The 26,192-nt window shown below is 45.2% G+C and overlaps 1 protein-coding gene across 2 annotated transcripts in view; it reads left to right on the top strand.

Moving 5' to 3' along the window:
- LOC122924215 (chloride intracellular channel protein 5) overlaps window positions 1-26,192 on the top strand; it is a 110,383-nt gene that overhangs the window by 17,940 nt on the left and 66,251 nt on the right. The window contains exon 1 of one of the 2 annotated variants that reach the window (XM_044275135.1): window positions 15,398-15,683. The exons of the other annotated variant lie outside the window; for it this stretch is intronic. Within the exon in view, the coding sequence (XP_044131070.1) occupies window positions 15,627-15,683 (57 nt within the window). The 5' untranslated portion in view covers window positions 15,398-15,626. Of the gene's footprint in view, window positions 1-15,397; window positions 15,684-26,192 lie in introns of those variants that run through there. 2 annotated transcript variants of the gene reach the window in all.

The following is a 26,192-nucleotide window of genomic DNA, read 5'->3' as shown; positions in this document are numbered from 1 at the left end:
AACAACACGGTGAAAGAAAAATTAATAATATAGTGTATTATGCACACCCCCGTCTGAAATTCCCGTTGGGGATTTCACTATGACAAGTGTCCATAAAATATAGAACAAACCTGTAACAAAGAACATGTTAGAATGCAATAAAACATAACAAGATAGTAGTTTTCCGACTTGGAGTGGAGAAAATCCACGAAGTTCAAGTTCAGTCCTGTTCACCCTGCAGGGACGTTCTCGATGGGTAGTATCAAAATGAGTTTGTTAATTGGCCTTGCAGACGTTTTAAGCTCACCCTTACTGAAGATCTTCAACTCCACCTTCCGAACCTTTCCATCCTTGGTAGGAAAAACCTTTGTAATTAGTCCCATAGGTCAGTCAACTGTTCGGTTTGTTGCTCCTTCATCAACACGAGGTCTCCTTCTTTCAAGTTTGGTTTATGGTGTTGACATTTTCTTCTTCCTTGAAGAATATTGAGATACTCCTTTCGCCACCTGTTCCAGAAGTAATCCGCTAGGTATTGTACACGTTTCCAGTGTTTTTGGTAGATATTCACATGAGTAAATCCTCCACTAGGCATTAGCGTATTCTCAGTTTTTTGGGTAAGTAGAATAGCCGGAGTCAGTATGGCTGGTGTTTCAGAATCCATAGACACTGGCACAAGGGGTCTTGAATTGATTATGGCCGAAACTTCAGCGAGAAGGGTGGCTAGAGTCTCATGTGTGAGTCTTGACGAGTTTACATCCATCAACATAGAATTCAAGATGTTGCGTGAGATCCTGATCATTCTCTCCCAGGAGCCCCCCATGTGGGAACTATGAGGAGGATTGAAAATCCAGGTGCAACCCTTTTTCGCCAACTGATCTTGAATGGGCTTGGTGTCGATGTTCAGTTCTCTACAGGCTCCGATGAAATTGTTTCCTCTGAATTTGAGTAGTTTAGTAGTAGGCGCAGTGAGTGAAGGACAGCAGCAGGCGAGCGTCCTTCACTCACTGCGCCTGATTCTAAAATGGACGGCGCAGGATTTGCGGGGCACAGAGGAGACCAAGGATGTCAATCACCTTTACAAGGGCGTGCCAAACGGTGAGAGGACGGAGCCTCTAGGTGCTGCAGCAACGCCCCACCAGCACCTAGAGGCTCATTTGCATATTATAAAAGTCATTATTTAGCGCGAACGGCGGCAGGCGGGAGATATAAGTCATACAGTTATGTTCTGCTGACATTAGCACATCGCTAATGTCAGCCAGCTACATAACGATTTTTCTGATGACAGAAACCCTTTAAGGCATTAATAAGGCTGGATGTGTCCATGGATTCTATTGCCTCTATGTGAACGGCTCGCACACTCATGCAAGTAAATAGTAGAGCCCAACGCTTACTGTTTACGTGACTGCCGCGGGTCCTGTGAGCGGACAGCATCCATGGCCCAAAGATGTCTAGGCCAATGTAGGTGAAAGGCAGCTCTGTAAATAGTCTATCCGCAGGCAAGTCAGCCATTTGTCAGCCCAAGCCACTCTGTGCACGCTTCCTCCTCCTGCATCCACTGCCAGTCCCTCCATCGTATTCTTGATTGGCAGGGCCAGGTGACATTGCCATGCAGGAACCTGGTGCTCTCAATCAAGATGGTGTCACATTCGGGTGTGGGAGGGGAACACCACACCGAACATAGGAGGGACAGGGGTGAGGGAATAAGGCCTGGAAACTAGGGAAAGGAGATGGACACCTCCTAGTAAAACCCTAATCAAAGTCCTGACTAACTTCCAGTAGGAACAAACCCCAGAGCTAGGTGAGTTCATACACAGGAATACCTAATGTCCTAACTCACCCTATAGGAACCTGGTACTAATGTCAGGACTGAGACAACCTGTTCCTCCAAAAGGAAGATGAACAGGAGTCTCCCTCAGGCCTTAATACAAATGACAGGAAAATGCAACACACAAAATAATCCAAACAAAATACAAAAAGGAAGGAAAACACTTAACTTCAAGTGGCTATGGCAGCACCAGGAACTCAGACGAGATCCACACACTAGCTATCCACAACTCCAACAGAAGCTATAAACCGCATAGCATAGTGGGAGAAACAACAATAAATAGAGAAGGTTAAATGACCATAATAGCCACACCTGGGCAAAGAAGGTGCGGTGAGCACAAGAAACAACACAGACGTCATTTGATCCAAACGTAAAACATGTCAGATCAAACCACGTGTTGCCAGTCTCACCGATCTCCTGCCACCTGTCGCGGGAACGTCCATGACAGATGGAGATGGAGAAGCTGGGAGAGGAAGCAGGAGGAGCCAGGTTGCACAGAGTGGCTTGGGCCCGCCCTTGGTGCACTTAACTGCTTATTTGCGCATGGATCAAAAATACCTTTTCTCTAGAATTAGCAATGGATTGATAAGTGAAAGGAATCATTACATTCAGCTTAGCTAGTACTACAAGGCAGTGTCACTGGTCTAACCATGAATGTCCTGGTGACAGACTCCCTTTAAATGCTGGTGGTCTTTCATTTCTTATTTTCTGGGTGCCTCATATAATCAGGGCTTATTCTTGTGAACCTCATGTGAAAGTCTGGTAGAATTTGGCTAAATTATAGTAAAGTCAAGTGGGATGTCACCCCCGTATTACCCGATCAGGCCTGATCTTGTGCGCACACTTGCGTTCAGTCCACCCCACCGCAGTGACAGAAATAATTTTTTTTCTGATCACTGCAAAAACACCGTAAAATCGATGCGGCGCTATAAAAAGATCACTTTTGAGAGGCATGGCGAGTTCATAGAAGATAATTTTTTTTTTTTTGGCACAAGTTGGCAGAAATTGATTTTTGTTTGTTTTCACTAACTTGTGACAAAAAAATAAAATCTCACATGAACTCACATTTATATTCCAGACTTCTTCTCACGCTGCCAGGGCAGTATAAATACCCCATAAGTGACCCCATTTTGGAAAGAAGACACCCCAAGCTATTCCGTGAGGGGCATGGCGAGTTCCTAGAATATTTTTTTTTTGGCACAAGTTAGCGGAAAATGTTTTTTTTCGCTTACAAAATCATTTTCCTCTAACTTGTGCCCCAAAAAATTGATTCTAGGAACTCGCCATGCTCCTCACGGAATACCTTGGGGTGTCTTCTTTCCAAAATGGGGTCACATGTGGGGTATTTATACTGCCCTGGCATTTTAGGGGCCCTAAAGCGTGAGAAGAAGTCTGGAATCCAAATGCCTAAAAAATGCCCTCCTAAAAGGTACTTATTGAAATTTGGGCCCCTTTGCGCATCTTGGCTGCAAAAAAGTGTCACACATGTGGTATTGCCATACTCGAGAGAAGTAGGGCAATGTGCTTGGGGTGTATTTTTACATATACCCATGCTGGGTGAGAGAAATATCTCTGTCAAATGACAACTTTGTATAAAAAAATAGGAAAAGTTGTCGTTTAGAGAGATATTTCTTTCACCCAGCAGGGGTATATGTAAAAACACACCCCAAAACACATTGCCCTACTTCTTCTGAGTACGGCGATACCACATGTGTGACACTTTTTTGCAGCCTATGTGCACAAAGGGGCCCCCCAAATTCTAAAGAGTATCTTTACGATTTCACAGGGCATTTTTTACGCATTTGGATTCCAAACTACTTCTCACGCTTCAGGGCCCCTAAAATACCAGGGCAGTATAAATTCCCCACAAGTGACCCCATTTTGGAAAGAAGACACCCCAAGGTATTCCGTGAGGGGTATGGTGAGTTCATGTAAAATTAAATTTTTTGTCACACGTTAGTGGAATATGAGACTTTGTAAGAAAAAAATAAAAAATAAATCATTTTCCGCTAACTTGTGACAAAAAATAAAAACTTCCATGAACTCACTATGCCCATCAGCGAATACCTAAGGGTGTCTACTTTCCGAAATGGGGTCATTTGTGGGGTGTTTCTACTGTCTGGGCATTGTAGAACCTCAGGAAACATGACAGGTGCTCAGAAAGTCAGAGCTGCTTCAAAATGCGGAAATTCACATTTTTGTACCATAGTTTGTAAACGCTATAACTTTTACCCAAACCAATAAATATACACTTATTGCATTTTTTTTTATCAAAGACATGTAGAACAATAAATTTAGAGAAAAATGTATATAGAAATGTAGTTTTATTTGAAAAATTTTACAACCGAAAGTGAAAAATTTCATTTTTTTGCAAAAATTTCGATAAATTTTGAATAATATAAAAAAATGTAAAAATGTCAGCAGCAATGAAATACCACCAAATGAAAGCTCTATTAGTGAGAAGAAAAGAAGGTAAAATTCATTTGGGTGGTAAGTTGCATGACCAAGCAATAAACCGTGAAAGTAGTGTAGTGCAGAATTGTAAAAAGTGGCCTGGTCATATAGGGGGTTTAAGCTAGTGGAGCTGAAGTAGTTAAAGCCCTCTGCGCTCTGTCCTCAGCATTCTGCTGTTATCACTGAATCTTCTCCATTTTTCTTCCTGTTTCCCATAGAATATGTAAGCTTATCAACAACCAATCATCTCTGCCCTTTTGGTTAGAGTTACCACGCTGCCTGCGGCATGAATGCTGCTGCGCAGGTGCAGTCTGCAGCCTCTCCTGTGCCTTAGTCCTACATTCTCATATCTCCCGCATCCTGTTTGCAGTTTGGAATAGCCTGTATAACATTTGCTTTAGATAAGGCCTTATGCACACAAACGTTGTTTGGGTCTGCATCCGAGCCGTATTTTTTCAGGGTCGCATGTGGACCCATTCACTTCAATGTACCTCCGTTCCACAGCCCCGCAAAAAAAATAAAACATGTCTTATTCTTGTATCGTATCACAGACAAGGATAGGACTGGCCTATTGAGGGCCAGACCTTCCGTCCAACAGAATGCAGAGCACTCACGGCCGGTATCCATGTTATGCGGATCCGCGATTTGCAAACCGCAGAAAACTGTACGGCCATGTGCATGATGCCTAAACATGATCTATCCACCTCTCATTGTGGTGCCTAGACATCAGGGGACATGTGGTCCTACTGGAGTTACAGCCAGGGATTTCTACGTTCAAGATGGCAGAGGCAGGAGAAATCTACTCTAAAAATCAAAAGGTGGCAATGAGGACAATGAAAGGAAACAATGGGGGTAAGGTTAGGGCTGTTCGATTTTCATGGGTTTACTCGGGTTTTTGTTTAGCAACGTGTATTATGTGATCACGCCTACGCGGCGACCTTCAACCCTCGGCATGATGTGTGGCAGGAAAGTTGCTGAATGTGCAACTCCTCTAAAATGTCAACAGAGCTAATTAGTTACTTAGGAATTAATCGGTGAGCAATTAAGTGCATGTTCACATTCCTGAGCCTTGAGTAATATCCTAGAAAACTGCATAACCAGCAATTCCTTTATAGCTCAGCACCACTCCCATCATCCGTGGAAAGAAGCAGATGAGAAGCTGGTCTTCAGGAGACCTGCTGCTTGACTTTCAGAAAGAGCTGTCATAATGAATCAGCCACTTTAAGCCCCTTTCCTGCTTTCCGTGAAGGTAGATTTTAATGAATTAATACGTTTTTATGTTCTCCCCATGTTTACGTGGGTTCCTTCCGGTTTCCTGCCACACTTCAAAGACATACTGATAGGGAACTTAGATTGTGAGCTCCACTGGGGACAGCAAGTGATGGTAATGTCTCTACAGTGCTACGGAATATGTCAGCGCTATATAAGTGAGTAAAATGAATCAATCAATTAATAAAGAAATAAAAATGCCAGGCGACTTATACATCATTACAAGGACTCTAGGGTGTTGTGTGCTCAGCGCTGACGGCAGGTCGTCATTTAGTGAGCGCTGGTTACCTTCAGTTCCATAGACAGCACTGCCCTCTAGTGGTCTTCACTGGATACATGCACTGTAAATTTATTTTTGGAAAGAAAAAATATTTTAACCAAGTCCCAATGTTAGGGAGGGAGCGCCCTCTCTCACACCATTGCCACCCGTGGAGTGCCCAGGTGTTACGATGGCAGTCAGGGTCCTAACAATGCCTTTAGAAAAAGTTTTTTTAAAAACAAAATGCAAAAAAGTTGCTTGAAATATTTCAAACGAATATATATTGGTATGTTCACAACGACCTATACAATAAAAACACATTTTTGCAAACGGCGAGCAGCGCAAAAAATAGGAAATAACTTTAAAAGAGCCCAAATTGCTGTGTTTTGTTTATTCTAACTCTCAAATAATGCAATAAAAAGTAATCGAAAAGTCACACATACCCCAAAATAGCACCAATGATAACTTCTCCCGACTAGCCTTGTTTCTCTCTTCTTAAATTTCCCTTCAAATAATATTCAGAAGAGCGGTGACAACCTCAAACATTTGCACATTGTGTCCGGGGCGGTGTTGTCATGAACTTATATGGATCCAAATCACCAAATACAACAATATCTGTAGATAGTGACTGTGCTGTGTGCCTATATGGGGACACCGATATACTTTACATCCACACAAGGTCTCTCTGATGACACCAGACCTGAAAGAAATCAGAACAGGAAGTGCTGGCATCAGTAGTGCAGCCTCAGGCTTCAGACCTGTAAATTCAAGCAACCATATCACACTTGTCCATTTTATTTCATACTTTCTTACCTTCCACAGCCATGTTCTGGTTGGTGGTGGAGTGCGGTGCACCTCTGAGGGTTTTTTTAGCACTTTTTAGCGTACCTCTTTTTTTCAAACCATGTACCCTTTACATTTAGGCCGCACCTCTTTTGTGATGCATTAAATCCCTTTTTGTGATGCGTCGCACCTCTTCAGTGGACATTTGGGCTCTGGGACTGAGTCATACAGGCATGGGCGTAGGGATCACCATAGCAGCCATAGCAATGGCTATGGGGCCCAACGCCACTGGGGGCCCGGGCCGCCGGCTAAGGATTATTATAATTTTTTTATTCATGTGGCGTAGCTACAGGGGTCGCAGGCCCCTCCAGGACAGACAGAGAAAGCGCTATCTGCAGTGCCTGCAGGCTGTGGGCGGTGCGATAGGGCGCGGCCGGAGGCAGAGAGGCATACCTGCAATGAGGATATGGAGTGGTCCCACTCCCAGTCCGGGTGGCAGTCCAACTGGCCAGAAGTGGAGGAGGCGGAGCGTACAGCGGAGCGTACAGCGGAGCGTACAGCGAAGCTGCGTGCTGCTGGGCCTGGCAACGCTGCTGGAGTGTGGGCGCGCAGACGTTCAAGTGGCTGTGAGGTGAGGGCTGGCTGACTCTGGGACTGGTAAAACTTACTCTGGAGTCCTGGACCATTATATCTGGGGAGGAGGGGGGAGCAGCACCCTGGAGGTCTGGACCAGTACATTTAAGGAGAAGGGGGAGCAGGACCCTGGAGGTCTGGACCAGTACATTTAAGGAGAAGGGGGGAGCAGGACCCTGGATGTCTGGTCTGGACCATTATATAGGGGGGGGGAAGGACACTGGAGGTCTGGACCATTATATCTGGGGAGGAGGGGGGAGTGGAATCCCCAAGGTCTGGACCATTATATCTGGGGAGGAGGGGGGAGCAGGACCCTGGTGGTCTGGACCATTATATTTAAGAAGAGGTGAGCAGGATCCTGGAGGTCTGGACCATTATATAGGGGGGAACAGGACACTGGAGGTCTGGACCATTCTATCTAGGGGGGAGCAGGACCCTGGAGGTCTGGACCATTATATAGGGAGGAGAGGGGAGCAGGACCCTGGAGGTCTGGACCATTATATATTGGGAGTAGGGGGAAGCAGGATCCTGGAGGTCTGGACCATTATATTTAAGGAGAAGGGGGGGGGGGATCAGGACCCTGGAGGTCTGGACCATTATATTTAAGAAGGGGGGGAGGAGGACCCTGGAGGTCTGGACCATTATTTTTAAGGAGAAGGGGAGCAGGATCCTGGAGGTCTGGACCATTATATAGGGGGGAGCAGGACCCTGGAGGACTGGACCATTATATTTAGGGAGGAGGGGGAAGCAGGACCCTGGAGGTCTGGACCATTATATAGGGCGGAGCAGGAGCCTGGAGGTCTGGACCATTATATATTTGGAGTAGGGGGAAGCAGGATCCTGGGGGTCTAGACCATTATATATGGGGAGTAGGGGGAAGCAGGATCCTGTAGGTCTGGACCATTATATATGGGGAGTAGAGGGAAGCATGAACCTGAAGGTCTGGACCATTATATAGGCAGGAGGGGGGAGCAGGACACTTGATGTCTGGACCATTATATCTGGGGACTGGCGGTGGAAGATTTAGGGTGGGAGGTCTAGGAGGGGTGTGGGGATGTTGGGGTGGGAGGTCCTGGAAGGGTGTTTGGGTGGGCGCTCTGGAAGGGGTGGGGGTCTGAGAGGTATGTGGGGGTGGGAGATCCGGGAGAGGGGGGCCCATAAAAAAATGTTGCTATGGGGCCCAGTCATTTCTAGCTACGCCCCTGCATACAGGTTAAAGTGTCATGGCAGCGCTCTGTTCCCTCCACCATCCCATTATGCAGGAGAAGTACGGCTGCAAGACCTGTGTGTGTATTGGACAGATGTTTTCCTGCAGCACTGCGATGGTTAAATCCCCTTTCTGACCCGGTTTTCAGTTGCTTGACTAATGAGCTAATGAGCTCTGCTATATTAGCTGGGCTGCTTGCTACACCCCCTGCCTGAGCAATGTGGTCTCTACAGATCTTGGTAGGTCCCACTAGCTTACTAAAGCCTGTAAAGTAGCTGCAGTCCATGTCTGCCTGTGTACTGACTTCTGCCTGATCCTCTGATTATGACTCTCTGCTGCCTGACTTGACCTATGCCTGTTCTCCGTACTAACCTTGTGCAGCCTGCCCTGACTTTTGGACTGTTTCACGGAATTGCATGAACTCTGCCTGCCCTGACCTCAGCCTGTTATTGATTCTGAGTTTGCCTGTCACCAATCAATGTCTCTGGCCTCCATGGGTCAGCAGCCATTCACATAACATAGAGCCTACTCCAAGAAGTAGCGGTCTGGAGTGTTCCCTGTAGTGAAGACAAAATCCCCGTCTAGGGGCTTAAAGGGTTTATCCAATCCCTATAAAGACACCCAGAATGCCCGGGCCCCTCCTCTAGAGCATACTTACCTGCTTCACGGCACCCGCGTCCCTCTGGATCCCTGCACGACCGCCGCTGCATCTCTCCGTCGTGTGGATCAAAACATCCGGTGATCAAAACATCTGCTAGGGAGGCTGACCACTGTCGCGGCCTGCTATTAGCTGCACCCCCCAGTCACCAGATGTTTTGATCCACGCGACGGGGAGATGCAGCGGCAGCCATGCAGGGATGCATAGGGAAGCGGGTGTCAGGGAGGGAGGTAAGTATGCTCTAAAGGAGGGGCCTGGGCATTCTCACACCACCTGCTGTTTGCTCTCACACATGCTCAGTTCCACCCTTCAACTGTCACCAGCTGCAGCAGACAGGACACACCCCCTGAGAAAGGACACGCCCCTGAGCTGCAGGCTTGAAATAAATCTAGCAGAACAATTGAAGCAATAAATGTGGAGATCTCTGGATCCATGTGAGGTGCAGGGCTGGTTCTGGCTTTGTTAGAAAGAGATTGTCATGTACTATATTTTTACATTTAAAGTTCATGGTGGGAAACTTTCCACAAGAAAGCAGTCTTCCATGCGGCATTAAGGAGGTTTGCCATCTTTTCTGGGACTCCGGGATCATTTTTAAAACATTTTCATAAAAATTATACATAAAGAAAATACAGAAGCCTCACCATCCCCCCCACCCCTCATACAAAGTGAGGAGGAGACAGCCAAGCTATATCTCAAATCATAAGATACGGCCTCAGGTGAAAAGCCATGCTGTTCATAAATTCAGTTATGTAAAAAAAAAAAAGAAAGAAAAACCATTAGGATAGCACATCCAGCATACATATATATGTAAGACATTTCTCACATAAAAATGAAATCATCGTCCATGGAATAGAGCAGGTCAATGAAAGACTAGATTCACAGCTCTCGGAAAGTTTGACATATTAGGAGGTCCCATACTCAGTAAACATTCTAATCTCAGATAGTGCCCAATGTGGTAATCCCAGGGTGTCTAACCACCTATCCCAAATAGCCTTAAATTGCGATATCTGATTCCTTTTGAGGTACGGTCCACCCCATGCTGCAACCTAATGATGTCATTCATTCGAGAAAGAAATTGTAAGGCGATTGCAATATACTGCAATCGCCTTACAAGCTTGGTAAACGTGTAGTGCAAGAACCGGGAGCAGTGTAGTGCAGGAACCAGAATGGTAGTGCAGGAACCAGAAGAAGTGTAGTGCAGGAACCAGAATGGTAGTGCAGGAACCAGGAGAAGTGTAGTGCAGAAACCAGAATGGTAGTGCAGGAACCAGAAGAAGTGTAGTGCAGGAACCAGAATGGTAGTGCAGGAACCAGAAGAAGTGTAGTGCAGGAACCAGAATGGTAGTGCAGGAACCAGAAGAAGTGTAGTGCAGGAACCAGAATGGTAGTGCAGGAACCAGGAGAAGTGTAGTGCAGAAACCAGAATGGTAGTGCAGGAACCAGAAGAAGTGTAGTGCAGGAACCAGAATGGTAGTGCAGGAACCAGAAGAAGTGTAGTGCAGGAACCAGAATGGTAGTGCAGGAACCAGAAGAAGTGTAGTGCAGGAACCAGAATGGTAGTGCAAGAACCTGAAGAAGTGTAGTGCAGGATTCAGGAGAAAGTGCAGTGCACAAACCAGGAGCTTTGCAGTGCAGGAATTGAGAGCATTGTAATGCAGGAAGCAGAACTGTAGTATATGAACCAGAATTGTAGTGCAGGATCCAGGAGAATTGTGGTACAGGAACCAGAATGGTATGGTATTGCAGGAATCAGGAGAAGTATAGTGCATGAACCAGGAGCAGTGTAGTACAGGAACCAGAATTATAGTGCTGTAACTAGGAGCAGTGTAGTACAGGAACCAGAATGATACTGCTGTAACTAGGAGCAGTGTAGTACAGGAACCAGAATGGTAGTGCTGCAACTAGGAGCAGTGTAATATAGGAACCAGAATAGCAGAGCTGAAACTAAGAGAGGTGTAGTACAGGAACCAGAATGGTAGTGCTGAAACTAGGACCAGTGTAGTACAGGAACCAGAATGATAGTGCCATACCTAGAAGCAGTGTAATACAGGAACCAGAATGGTAGTGCTGCAACTAGCAAAAGTGTAGTACAGGAACCAGAATGGTAGTGCTGTAACTAGGAGCCGTGTAGTACAGGAACCAGCATGGTAGTGCTGTAACTAGGAGCCGTGTAGTACAAGAACCAGAATGGTAGTGCTGTAACCAAGAGAAGTGTAGCCCAAGAACCAGAATGGTAGTGCTGTAATTAAGAGCAGTGTAGTACAGGAACCAGAATGGTAGTGCTATAACTAGGAGCAGTGCAGTACAGGAACCAGAATGGTAGTGCTATAACTAGGAGCAGTGTAATACAGGAACCAGAATGGCAGTGCTGTAACTAGAAGTGTAGTACAGGAACCAGGAGAGGGATCTCCTTCAGCTTACATGCATGCTGAGAAAACAGATTTTAATTTTTGGTAGGAACCAGAATGGTAGTGCAGGAACCTGAAGAAGTGTAGTGCAGGATTCAGGAGAAAGTGCAGTGCACAAACCAGGAGCTTTGCAGTGCAGGAATTGAGAGCATTGTAATGCATGAAGCAGATGTGTAGTATATGAACCAGAATTGTAGTGCAGGATCCAGGAGTATTGTAGTACAGGAACCAGAATGGTATGGTATTGCAGGAATCAGGAGAAGTATAGTGCATGAACCAGGAGCATTGTAGTGCAGGAACCAGAATGGTAGTGCTGGAACAAGGAGCAGTGTAATATATGAACCAGAATGGTAGTGCTGGAACTAGGAGCAGTGTAGTGCAGGAACCAGAATGGTAGTGCTGAAACTAAGAGCAGTGTAGTATAGGAACCAGAATGGTAGTGCTGAAACCAGGAGAAGTTAAGTACAGGAACCAGAATGGTAGTGCATGAACCAGGAGCAGTGTAGTACAGGAACCAGCATGGTAGTGCTGGAACAAGGAGCAGTGTAATATAGGAACCAGAATGGTAGTGCTGGAACTAGGAGCAGTGTAGTGCAGGAACCAGAATGGTAGTGCTGAAACTAGGAGAAGTAGTACAGGAACCAGAATGGTAGTGCTGAAACTAAGAGCAGTGTAGTATAGGAACCAGAATTGTAGTGCTGAAACCAGGAGAAGTTAAGTACATGAACCAGAATGGTAGTGCATGAACCAGGAGCAGTGTAGTACAGGAACCAGCATGGTAGTGCATGAACCAGGAGAAGTTAAGTACAGGAACCAGAATGGTAGTGCATGAACCAGGAGCAGTGTAGTACAGGAACCAGAATGGTAGTGCATGAACCAGGAGCAGTGTAGTGCAGGAACCAGCATGGTAGTGCTGTAACTAAGAGAAGTGTAGTACACTCATTTTTGGTACAATTTTTTTTGGTTTATTTACATTTCCCTCTTTGCATTCCTTATTGAAGGAAATGTATTGAAGGCAATATATACTGAGGTCAGGACACAATTGCCTGCTGTAATAAAAAGCTTCTTCTCTTGGTAAGAATATTTATAATACAGTGAAAGTTCCTAATGAGGTTTAGTCTTTATTTATTTTTTCTATCCTACATACATTTAAAATAAAACAAAAGGCTTTAAAGGGTATTATGAACTGGAGAGCCCATTTCAGAATTTGGCTGCTATTGCTAGGACCAGATGCAGGCAGCCAAACATATTTCCCAACAGCGACTACTGCAGGAGAAATCTAGTACTACATGGATCATAAAAGGGATGCAGAATGGATTTTTATTTTGGTCTGCCTTCTCTCTCTTTGGAGCTTCTATACTTCCCCATGACTGTCTAATAGTCCAGAATATTCAGAAGCTAAAGGGTACCCTATTGTTGCAGAATTTACTGCACAGTATTCTTCCTTGTACATGGCAGTATACCTTATAGACCAGGGATCAGCAGCCTTCGGCACTCCAGCTTGAGAAAGATCGCACAGATCGAAACGTCGCATTGTCTTGGTGAATAAACTTTGAAAGAACAAGGCTGGAGAGTGCTGCAGTTTCTTTTATGATTGAATCCACACAATAGGCATTGTTATCAGAGATCAGTAAATGACTGAACATATATCTCCTTGTAAGAAGAAAATGACACGTCAGTAAACAATTCCAGACACCAGCACGCCGCAAAGCAAAAGCAAGCAAGGAAATGAGCAGCTGTCTGTGAATATTTCATGTCGTCTGAGAGGTCCTGTGAGCTGTCTGACCTACAACCTTACAAGGTGTCAGTAACAGATCTGACTTGTCTGTCAATCATCTGTTGTCAGAACCTGATGATTATACAGAGATGAGCGGCGCTACATAGGCGCTGCTTATCTTCTTATACAGAAGCGGATCACTTTCAAGGAAAATTGATTGAGAGACGTGGTGTGCCCTCTATTTGTAACAAGAGGTTCTTTCATAGCTGCCCCATATATTATACAGTTGTGTCCCAGCTGCTGGAGAACATCATGATTCACACGTCTGCTGCTGCAGAACCTCATAATACACACCTCAGCTGCTGCAGAACCTCATAATACACACCTCTGCTGCTGCAGAATCTCATAATACACACCTCAGCTGCTGAAGAACTTCATAATACACACGTCTGCTGCTGCAGAACCTCATAATACACACCTCAGCTGCTGCAGAACCTCATAATACACACCTCAGCTGCTGAAGAACTTCATAATACACACGTCTGCTGCTGCAGAACCTCATAATACACACCTCAGCTGCTGCAGAACCTCATAATACACACCTCTGCTGCTGCAGAATCTCATAATACACACCTCAGCTGCTGAAGAACTTCATAATACACACGTCTGCTGCTGCAGAACCTCATAATACACACCTCAGCTGCTGCAGAACCTCATAATACACACCTCAGCTGCTGCAGAACCTTATAATACACACCTCAGCTGCTGCAGAACCTCATAATACACACCTCAGCTGCTGCAGAACCTCATAATACACACCTCAGCTGCTGCAGAACCTTATAATACACACCTCTGCTGCTGCAGAACCTTATAATACACACCTCTGCTGCTGCAGAACCTTATAATACACACCTCAGCCGCTGCAGAACCTCATCACACATACCTAAGCTGCTGTAGAACCTTATAACACACCCCAGTTGCTGAAGAACTTTATTATGCACACTTCATCTGCCTCAGAACCTCATAATACACACTTCATCTGCCTCAGAACCTCATAATACACACCTCAGCTGCAGAACCTCATAATATACACTTCAGCTGCTGCAGAACCTCATAATGCACAGCTCATCTGCCTCAGAACATCATAATACATACCTCAGCTGCTGCAGAACCTCATAATACACAGCTCATCTTCCTCAGAACATCATAATACATACCTCAGCTGCTGCAGAACCTCATAATGCACAGCTCATCTGCCTCAGAACATCATAATACATACCTCAGCTGCTGCAGAACCTCATAATGCACAGCTCATCTGCCTCAGAACCTCATAATACACAGCTCATCTTCCTCAGAACATCATAATACATACCTCAGCTGCTGCAGAACCTCATAATACACAGCTCATCTGCCTCAGAACATCATAATACATACCTCAGCTGCTGCAGAACCTCATAATACACAGCTCATCTGCCTCAGAACATCATAATACACACCTCAGCTGCTGCAGAACCCTTATGATATACACCTCAGCTGCTGCAGAAAAAACATAATACATACCTTAGCTGCTGCAGAACCTCATGATATACACCTCAGCTGCTGCAGAACCTCATAATACACACCTCAGCTGCTGCAGAACCTCATAATACACACCTCAGCTGCTGCAGAACCTCATAATACACACCTTAGCTGCTGCAGAACTAAAAAAGAATGAGGCTCAATCAGTTAAATCGATGGTGAACAGGAATAGGTTCCTTACTCCTAATAGAGAGGTTCTGCAGCCGCTGAACTGTGTCATATGGAGTAACATACTCCCTACTTTTGGTGCTTCATAAATATGTATAAATATCCTGAACCTGCACGAGTGCAAAATACAGTTGTGTGCATGAGCCCTATTCGACGTGATGGAAAAAGAGCCATAAAAATGTCACAAATAGTTATTTTACAATTTAGTAAAGTGCTATTTCTTTTTAGCACATTCAATTCTGCAACTTTGCAATTTGCGACTGTGCAAAAATATTTCTTATCATTTGCAATTTTGTAGATATCTGTCTGCAGAGGAGATTCTGACAGGCGGTCAGGACATGCTTCCTCTGCACTGGGAGGAGGACCTGCCATAGGTGCAGAGGGCCACCCTCAGGCCTGTAACCACTCCTCTGCTCTTTCGCTCTGGGCTATTTTGGTCTGTCAGTGTGAAGCGATCACTGACAGATGAGGATACAGTATCCAGCTGGGGACCTGTTGCATGTGAAGCAGAGCTGGATCATGACTGCCCTCCAGCTGAGCTCCCAGCTCTTCTGCTGATCACTCAACTACAGGATGCCTCCCAGGTCTCATGTAGCAAAAGGATAATTTATTTCAGGAACTCCAGTGACTTGATTTTTATTTTTATTTTATTGTATATTTTTATTTTTTTTTATTTTTTTTTACCAAAATGTCTGATCCTTCTAATGGAGAGGAGAAGGACCCGGATATTGAACTCTTTGTAAAGGTAAGTCCTATTCATTCCATAGGTTGTGTGACTGACCTGGATGGTTCTTGGCCGACCCCTGGGAAACTAGGAATTCCCACCAGTCCCTTATTTTCGTGGGCTAAGCACTTTTTATTAGTATTATTTTAGGGTTGTGACATCCTTTTTGTTTGTGCGGACGTTTCTAGGCTCTGAGGAAGGAGGGGGTGAATTTTTTTTTTTTACCATATTTTCTGTGTGCTTCTTTATAACTGGTATTTTGTATTATGTTTTTTCCTTAATTGTTGTCTAATATTTTTGATTTCATGAATTCGGGTTTTGAATGTTTTTTGTTTTTTTTGCTGCAATGCAACTTTCGGCAAACTCATTTTTATTTTAATTCTAACTAAATAACAACAATCACACAAAACTATAGTGACATATTTATTAAGGGCGCTTTAGACGCCGGTCTTAATAAAGCCCCTGCACTGGCGGTGGATCCGCCGGGGTTATGAAGTGGCGCCGGTCCATTCTAAATGTAAGACAGTTTCTTTGCTGTTTTACATTTAGACCATTTTCTACGCCAAACCAGAAGTAGAATATGGTTAATGAGATGGGCTCACCGGCCCGCCCCCTTCCCCGCACACGCCGCGCACCCTTTTTTTGAGTGAGCGGGGAGACATTGCAGATTGCAGTAACCCTGGGTTCACACCTGAGAGGTTCCGAAAGGAGCGCTCTGTATGCGCGATTGTACCGGCGTTTACAATCGCGCATACAGAGACAAGCAAACGCCCATTGTTGCGCGTTCCCGAATGTCTATGTACGGGAACGCGCGACAAAACGCCCCAAAGAAGCTCATGTACTTTTTTGAGTGTAGGGCGTTTTACAGCGCGATCGTACGCGCTGTAAAACGCCCAGGTGAGAACCATTCCCATAGGGAATCATTGGTTTCTCCTTGTTGAGCGTTTTACAGCGCGTAGGAACACGCTGTAAAACGCTCAGATGTGAACCCAGTGTAATACGTCTAATTTTGGCGTATTTCTGTTTAATAAATGACCCCCCCCATAATACGTAAGTGTGCAAAAAATCTAATATAAAAATATAAGACTGCAGCAAACAATAAAGGACATACCATAATAATACATAGTAACATAGTACATAAGGCCGAAAAAAGACATTTGTCCATCCAGTTCGGCCTGTTATCCTTTATAATAATAATAATAATAATAATAATAATAATAATAATCAGATTAAGCCCTCGCGGACGGGGTCCTCGTCCTCTCTGTTAATAAGTTCATACATATTGTACCTGATTTTGTACTTGTGTACTTTTATATTATATATGTTTACCCCCTTTTAGATGTACAGAGCCCTGGAATTAATGGCACTTTAAAATAAATAACAAAAATATAAAATACATACATTTACCAAATATAAAAAATACTATAGCAAAAACAATGCATACTACTACTAATACTACTAGACATACTACTAAGACCTTTTGCACACGACCATATTTTGCCGTCTGCAAAAACTGGATCCGCTAAAAATACGGATGACATCCGTGTGCATTCCGTATTTTGCGGAATGGAACAGCTGGCCCCTAGTTGAACAGTACTATCCTTGTCCGTAATGCGGAGAATAATAGGACATGTTTTTGCAGAACGGATATACGGAAATACGGAAACGGAATGCACATGGAGTACCTTCCTTTTTTTGCGGACCCATTGATATGAATGGTTCCATATACAGTCTGCAAAAAAACAGAACGAGGCAAGAGGCCTAATAATAATAACAACACATCAGTGATTTCATTATTATTAAGGGCTCATTCACACGAATGTGTGTTGCCCGTTGCTGTATTGCAGACCGCATATGCGGATCCGCAATACACGGGCACACTTCTGTGTGCATTGACTTGAATGGGTCCGTAAATCCGGAGATGCGGAACGGAAGCACGTAACGGAACACTACGGAAGGACTACGGAGTTCTTCCTGGGGTTCCGTGCCTCCGCAACGCAAAAAGATAGCACTTGCTCTATCTTTTTGCATAACGGACGGATCGCAGACCCATTCAAGTGAATGGGTCTGCGATGTGCTTGCGGCTGCCCCAAGGTGTCATTCTAGACTAAACTTTTTTAACAGACCCGCGGTGGGGTTTATACTTACCTGGTCCTGGCTGCTGGATTCCAGATCCATTGCTCCACAGCTGCCTTGTGCCGCCCAGTGATGTACCACATGGGTGACAGGTCACCGCTGCAGCCAGTGATTGGCTGCAGCAGTCACGTGACACCCGTCAATGGAATGTTGATTCCCAGAGACCCAGGACCTGAAGAGGCGGCCGTGGAGCGATGCGGCCAGAATCAGGTATGTGTGAACCCCACCGTGGGTCCAGCCTCTCTGAAGAGCTCTAGAATAACACCTTTAAGGCCTCATGCACATGACCGTTGTTTTGATCCGTGTCCGTTGCGCCATGATTTTCAATGGGTCTGTTGAAAACTCGGGCTAATGCACCGTTTGCCATCCGCGTCCGTGATCCGTGGTTCCAGTAAAAAAAATATAACCTGTCCTATTATTCTCGCGGAAAACTGTTCAGGGACCCATTCAAGTCAATGGGACCGCTAAAAAAACGCGGAGGCACACAAGATTATCACCCGCGTCCGTTTTTTTCCTATTATTTGCATGGCAAACCTGTCTTAGACTTTTTTTTACATTCCTTTATGTCTGGTGGTCCTCCAAAAATAAAGGAAGACACACGGAAACAAAAACAGAAACGGATCACGGAACAACGGAACCCCATTTTGCGGAACGGAACACAACAACGGTCGTGTGCATGAGGCCTCATACAGTAAAATTCCTTTAATCTGCCACCGAATGCTCTCGGTTAAGAAAAACTTTAGATAGAAAAAATCTAATCTCCCACTATAACGTGATTAATTGCTATTTGGTTTTGCGAAATTCAAGTACAAACCATCAGTCTTTCTGGATTATCAAATGCCAGATTATAGGAATTTCATTAAAGGGGATGTCCAAGTGTTTAATATCAGGATAGGTCATCAACATCAGGTTGGCGGGGGTCCAACTCCTGGCACCCAGGACGATCAGCTGTTGCTGTGTTCTGGTGAGCGCAGCAGCCTCCTGGTAGCATTCTAAGCACAGCGCCATTCATTGTATAGTGGCTGTGCTTGGTATTGCAGCTCTATTCACTTTTATTGGACTGATCTGCACCTGGGCCATGTGACCTATGAATGTGATGTCACTGGCCCACTCGCGTTTCTTCAAGCAGCTGATCGTGGGGGTCCCAGGAGTCAGACCCCCCCCATTGATCTGATATTGATGACCTATCCTGAGGATGGGTGATCAATATGGCCATCATAATATCTCACATCACTTACTGGTTAAACGCAGATTCTCTTTGTGGGGTTTATGTTGTGTTCTGGTATTACTTTACTTTTGCCCTGCACAGATATCAGATTCATGCAGTTCGGAGCTTAGTTAGTGTTCACATTTTCATTTGGATTGAAAGTTATGACTCTAGTGAGGCACGAGGTGCCGAATGCCCCATGCATCACGTAGATTTGTCTAGACTTTAGAGAACGTGCTCATGAATTGTACCTCCTCCATTGCCAGAGATGAAGAAGAATTCTCCAGCCTCCAGATATGTCATAAAATCTCCACGTGGACTCCGAGGAAAACCAGTCGAAATGGGAACCGTTCCTACGCGTTTCAGGCACCTGTAGTCCCCATAGTCTGATTGAAGATGTCTGATTTTACGAGTCATTGTGTCAATAGGGATCGGTGTCAACCGGGGCGGTCAGGATGATCACGCGCCTTGTGCAAGGTCTGGTTACAACTCTGCGATCCCAGTCAGACGCAGGTCATGTCGCACAAACTGAATCGTGTAACCATTCAAGTCGCTAGACATTACCCTGTAAGGTCACTACTTGCTATTGTCGTGTTCCCTATTCACCTCTATTTGTGCGCAATTCCGAAACCATCCCAAAACGACTACAAAATTCCATTTCTGTGTATCTTTGTCATGTGCAAGCTCGGTTGGTTAGAGGGGCCACTTACCATGTGCTATCCTCTAAGCAGAGAGAACCTTTGGTCCCCTGCAGGTTTAGGGCCCGGGTGCACCTGCCACCTCGGCACGCCCCCATAGTTACACCTCGGCTTCTAGACCCTTATGCATTGGCATGCTTTCTATGTTCATACACAGGCATGGCATGCAGATCATACCAGATACAATATATATGGCGGCATTGTACAATGGTCAATACCGTCAGGTTTTATTTGGGGGTGGGGGCCATTCATGTGACTGATAGAAAAACCACAGAGCTTCATTTTCTGTGTGTTTTACCTTAAAAAGTCTACAGAATTCTGGTTTGTATCCAGAAGAAGGAGAAGAAAAAAAAAACACAACAAACATTCTAAATGGCAACAATGTAACTATAAAAAGATACATTGTAGTCTATGAACTGGAAAAGTAGTGTTACATGTGCACATATTCTGTAACAAGAGGTTTATAACCCGCCTGACTGTGCGTAAAATTGCGCCGTTTATGCTCACAGTGAATCCTGGCATTTATATTATGGTACATTTAGGCTATGGGTTATTTTGCTGTAATTTTTGGCTTTTAGAAGGTTTTGCTGATGACATGGTGTTTAACTCGGGGGCTCTCAGTGATCATTCACACGTAATCGGTGGGAAAAATCTGCTCAATTTCTTTGCAGCGCCTCCACAGGAAAAATGAAGTATTACACAGTTCCCAGCTGTGTAATTCATGGCTGTGCTGGGTCCTCCAGATGCCCTTTGCTGCTCTGGATAATAGAGGATCCTGAAATGGAGACCCCCTATAATCTGTGGGGAAACCCAGCAGCAAATTCTCATTTATAATGCAGCGCCACCAAGGGGGTGAATAAGCATTACAGTCCCCTGATGTGCAACTTGTTTATCAAAAATAGCTGCAACTTTTATGATGCCCTTTTCAAGTGCCCAGTTTGCCTGTAAGGGCAGATCTGCTCCCCTGAGGCTGCAGAATGCCCCCTGATCACACAGGACACGGGAGTACAGAACAGTATAGTAATATCACATGTGACGGGTTCTGTACTGACAGCTCCAATCAGCACATGTCCGGGGGAAAATCAGCCAATATATTCTATACAGATTTTCCAGGACATTTTCCTTTTCCTTATTTTGATATTATTCTTCCAAAAATTTGCTAAGAACGGGAAATAGTTCTGCTTTGTTCACAATTTTTAAAGGTACAGTGTATGTTTTATCGTTACCCATTCCTAATATATATATATGGATAATAGTCACGTGAATTTAAAGGGATCCACACACCTGCTTATATGGAATGGCTGATTGGAGCTCAGCTAGCAAATATGCCCCCTTAGTGCCCTCACACAGTTGTTATGCCTCCTTGGTGCCTCACTTACAGTAGTGCTGCACCCTTTAAAATAGTGCTGCCCCTTATTGCCCAGCCTACAACTGTGTTGCCCCCATAGTGCCACCTTACAGTAGTGTTGCCCCCTTAGTACCCCTTACAGTAGTGCTGTCCCCTTAGTGCTCCCCTTACAGTATTGCTGCCTCCCTAATGACCCCTTACAGTAGTGCTGCCTCCTTGGTGATACCCTTACAGTACTGCTGCCTCCTTAATGACCCCTTACAGTAGTTATGTCCTCTTAGTGCCCCCTTACAGTAGTGCTGCCTCCTTGGTGCTCCCCTCACAGTACTGCTGCCTCAATGACCCCTTACAGTAGTGCTGTCCCCTTAGTGACCCCTTACAGTAGTGCGGCCTCCTTAATGGCCCTTTATAGTAGTGCTATCCCCTTAGTGGTCCCCTAACAGTAGTGCTGCCTCCTTAATGACCCCTTACAGTAGTGCTGTCCCCTTAGTGCCTCCTTACAGTACTGCTCCCCCTTAATGACCTCTTACAGTAGTGCTGTCTCATTAGTGCCCCCTTACAGCATAGTTGCCTCCTTAATGACTCCTTACATTGCTGCTGCTTGCTTAGTTCCCCCTAGTGCCCCCTTTACAGTAGTGCTGTCCCCTTAGTGCCCCCTTGCAGTACTGCTGCCTCTTAATGTCCACTTACAGTTGTGCTGTCCCCTTAGTGCCCCTTTACAGTAGTGCTGCCTCCTTAATGACCCCTTACAGTACTGCTGTCTCCTCAGTGCCCCTCTTACAGTACTTCTTCCCTTTAATGACCCCTTACAGTACTTCTCCTCCTTAGAGTCCCCCTTACAGTAGAGCTGCCTCCTTAATTACCCCTTACATTGGTGTTGTTCGCTCAGTGCCCCCTAGTGCTCCCCTTACAGTAGTGCTTTGTGAGTGGAACCCACACCTATCTGACAATGATCGCATAGGATATGCCAAAGATGTCTGGTAGCAATGGGACTGCGACCCATTGAGATGTCAGTGTCTCCTTGTGCCTTCACTTGCATTATACTGTAGACATGTGCAGGTAATTCTACCCGATTCTCCTCCTCCCAAAAAACACAACGGAGGGTGCAGAATCCCCAGTTCTCCTGAAAGGTGGTGGTGGTGTGGGGGGCTCCCACAACTATTAGACAAGATGGCAGAAATGTACCGTATTTTAACAGAATTCGCCTTTGAGCAGCAGATTGGTTGAACCCTCGATCTGACCCTCAGACACAACCCGTCTACACCTCCTGCACAAACATCATAAATCATTTGTAAGGTGATGTTACAAGGGAGAACATCATGGTGAAAGAATGCACTCGAATCCTTCCTGCGACTTTCTATTCCAGAGTAGACGTGTGAGACTATGGTTACACCCAGCTGACTGTGACCGGGGAGATAGAGGAACACAATGACAGTGGCTATCAGCCCGTGTAGATCGCAGGCAGCGTATTATGGAAACTGGCTTAAGGGATGACAGTCAGGTGCTTAGCTGGGCTATGTTGGCAGTGGCATAGTCCAGGGCAGGGGGTGCAAAGGTAGGTGTGACACCAGGGCTATGATGTCCGAGAGGGACCAAAAGTCACATAGGAAGCCACAAGGATTACAGATAGCACATGGTAGGCGGAGGGCCATATTATAGATGTTGCACTGGAGCCCATAAGCGTCAGGTTACACCGCTGTGCAGAATGCGAGGAGAAAATATTAATAATATTTCTGAATAGTAATATCTTTTTTTTAAAAAGAATATTCCCACCAGAGTCAGACCGGCCCACCAGAATACCAAAGGATCCTCCTGTGGGCCCAGGCTTTCATACTATAGTAGTTTTCAAAGGTCTAGGAGAAGGAAAACCATTTGGAGCCACTAGCGGTGGACTGGGAATTTAAAATGGTTAAAAGTAGCCCCATGTTGTAGATGGGTCCACATTGACAAAAGGCAAGGAGAGCACAAGCAGGTGGGGCTAAGCAATACCATATTGTGGCATAAAATACCGCCCCAGCAGAACCAAATACCACAGTGCATTATAAAGCATGCCCCTAAGTGCAAAATACATCCCCAGAGGCTGCCCAGGACATTATTTACCTGGCTAGAGGCAGTGAGGAGGGCTCAGACGGCCCTCTGGGCATCATCCCACCGAGAAGTCTCCCTGTAGCTTCTAAGCGTTTAGGGCCAGTCCACCTCTGGGAGCCGCCTTTGCTGCCAGTCACTTCCCTCTAGGGACTATTTCTTTGACTCGAAGCCTATTAGACTTTTTTGATGACTTAGGGGTTAGGCACTGAGAATATTTTCCTCTGGTGGGCCCAAGGAACCCTAGTCTAATACAGATTCCAAATCTCCTGTGGATGTACCATAAATGTCTGGTAGGTGTGGGTCCCAAATGTGGGACCTGCACCTCTGTGGAGAATCAGGGACGAGGACCCGGTCACAGCAGGTGAGGCCTCTGGCCACTATATCTAGAAAGAGAATGAATGGAGAGGTGACAGCGCTCCTACATGCCAGAGGTGGACCCACATTTTTAATGCCCTGTTTCCTTATTCTGACTCAAAAACTATAAAAACAAAACTCAAATTTCAAAAATACCCTGCTTTATATGATGAAGAGAAACTGCACAATTCAGTTTCAGGTTGAGGTAATGTGAAGACAATAGGGAAGGTGCTCAGGGCTTGTTTCACATTCAATGGAGAAAAAGGTAGTGAGATAAGGCACTTTGCTATTATTAGGTGATTTCAGAGGAGTCCTGCGGATACAGGGTGAACATAATGGACAGGAGGAATTTAAAGTCTATGTACACCTTCGAGGGCAATTTTTATAATGATTGCAAACTCGTTTTGGGCTAAAAATAAGATTTTTAATTGGTCTTTATTAAAAATATTGAGCCGTTCTGTCGCAAAGGATTAACTGTTTGTCTAGCTACAGTTGTGTTCCAAATAATAGCAGTGTGTTTAAAAAAGTGAATAAAGCTGAAAATCCTTCTAATAGCTTTTATTTCCATACACACAAATGCATTGGGAACACTACACATTCTATTCCAAATCAAAACATGAAGAAAAATATATCAAATTTGTGTTGTTCCTCTAAAAAAATTGAAGAAAAGTGAATATTGTTAAAAAAATAGCAGTGTTTGTACTCTTATTTACAAACTCAAACATTCACTATATAAACTGAAAAATGTGTGAAGGTTTTGCTTTTCTTTGAATCACTTCACTAATATTTAGTTGTATCACCGCTGCTTCTGAGAACTGCTGGACATCTGTGCTGCTCGGAGTCACCACCTTCTGGCCCCTGTGACCAGGTATTCCAGCCCAGGATGATTGGACTACACTCCACAGTTCTTCTCTATTTCTTGGTTTTACATTAAAAACTGCATTTTTGATCTCACCCCACAAGTTTTCTATTGGATTAAGATCCGGGGATTGGGCTGACCACTCCATAACGTCAATCTTGTTGGTCTGGAACCAAGATGTTGCAGGTTTACTGGTGTGTTTGGGGTCGTTGTCTTGTTGGAACACCCATTTCAACGGCATTTCCTCTTCAGCATAAGGCAGCATGAACTCTTCAAGTATTCTGATGTATTCAAACTGATCTATGATCCCTGGTCTGCGATAAATAGGCCCAACACTGTAGTATGAGACACATCCCCATATCACGATGCTTGCGCCACCATGCTTCACTGTCTTCACAGTGTACTGTGGCTTGAATTCAGTGTTTGGGGGTCGTCTGACAAACTGTCTCCGGCCACTAGACCCAAAAAGAACAATCTTACGTTCATCAGTCCACAAAATGTCTCTTTAGGCCGGTCAATGTGCTCTTTGGCAAATTGTAACCTCTTCAGCACATGTCTTTGTGAGGGATGCCACTCCTCGTGCCTTCTTGACGTCAACTACGTCGAGCTCAAGAGATACGGTATGGTCACTGGTTACCAAGATATGACGTTACGCCCTCCCGGAGGAGCATGTAAGGTCAGCTTGGTATAGTTTACACCGACTCCTCCTGTCCACACGGGCACAGAGAGGCAACAAGCTGAGGGAGTCTGGTCACTGCCCCAGTGAAACAGTGCTTTCTCAGCCTGGGAAATCTGCCACCAGCTTCTCGTTTGATATAAGCCCGGTCCGCTAACGGGATTATATAGGGTGAGAAACCAACCCGCGGTAGCTTATAACTAGGCCGAAACACGGACATAGGGATTCGTGATCGAGATACAAGACAGCACAAGATGAAATTTTATATTTAATCGCCTTAGGGGCACACTAGATAACACAATATACACAAGGAATATATACAGTGGTCTGAGGTTAAAAATACAGGTAATATGGTACAAACAGGATTACACAGAGTACAAGTCAGTTACCGGGCTGATGAATGTTCCTTTGGGTTATGATGGTGGAATAGTCCTTGGCTGCGGTCACGTGGGGGCAGTGATGTCAGCAGTTTCCAGGTCTCTCCAAATACATGGCATGATGTGACCCCCTTTCAGAGAAAGACACGCCCTCTTGCTGGCATAAGCCTTTTAACCTGTAGCCGGGTCCACCCCCCTCTGCTGGACTGGCAGCAAATGACCCGACCAGAAGGTCACAGGGAGATGGTTCTGGGACCAACGGATCCGCTAGGGTTCCAGCTACCAGTAGTCCAAGCATGGTACCGTTATTTGGTTTCTGTGGGGAGATATGTATATCTCCCTTCCCTGGCCTCCCACCACCACACTAAGACCACGGGCCTGTTCATCGTGGCCACAGGGACACAAATATGTATCCGGTTTGTGCCTGTGATGGCGGGGCGACTCATAATTCCTTATAAATCGCCGGTTCCATGCTGTCTGCTAGATTTGATTGAACTGGGGAATGGACTAGACCTCATGCTGAGAGAGTCTTCCTGTCACATCATCCTGGTTTCTAGCTGACTGGATGGAAGTGTAAAAAGTTGTAAACAATGGTGGAGTGCTAGAGATTCTCTGCCATATGCTGGCTTTGAAGCAGGGCCCCCCCTGTGGAGCTTACTGCCTCTGCTATCTGACAACTGATGGCTGGTGTGGGGACATGGCTGACATTAAATATTAATCCATATTCCTTACAGTCTTTTTTTCAACAGTGGGACTTTGCGGGGGCTTCTTGCAGATAGCTTGACTT

The sequence above is a fragment of the Bufo gargarizans genome, unplaced genomic scaffold (genome assembly GCF_014858855.1).
Source record: "Bufo gargarizans isolate SCDJY-AF-19 unplaced genomic scaffold, ASM1485885v1 original_scaffold_902_pilon, whole genome shotgun sequence".
NCBI lineage: Eukaryota > Metazoa > Chordata > Amphibia > Anura > Bufonidae > Bufo > Bufo gargarizans.
Note: the sequence above shows the minus strand (reverse complement) of the source record. Positions and strands in the feature narration are given on the sequence as shown.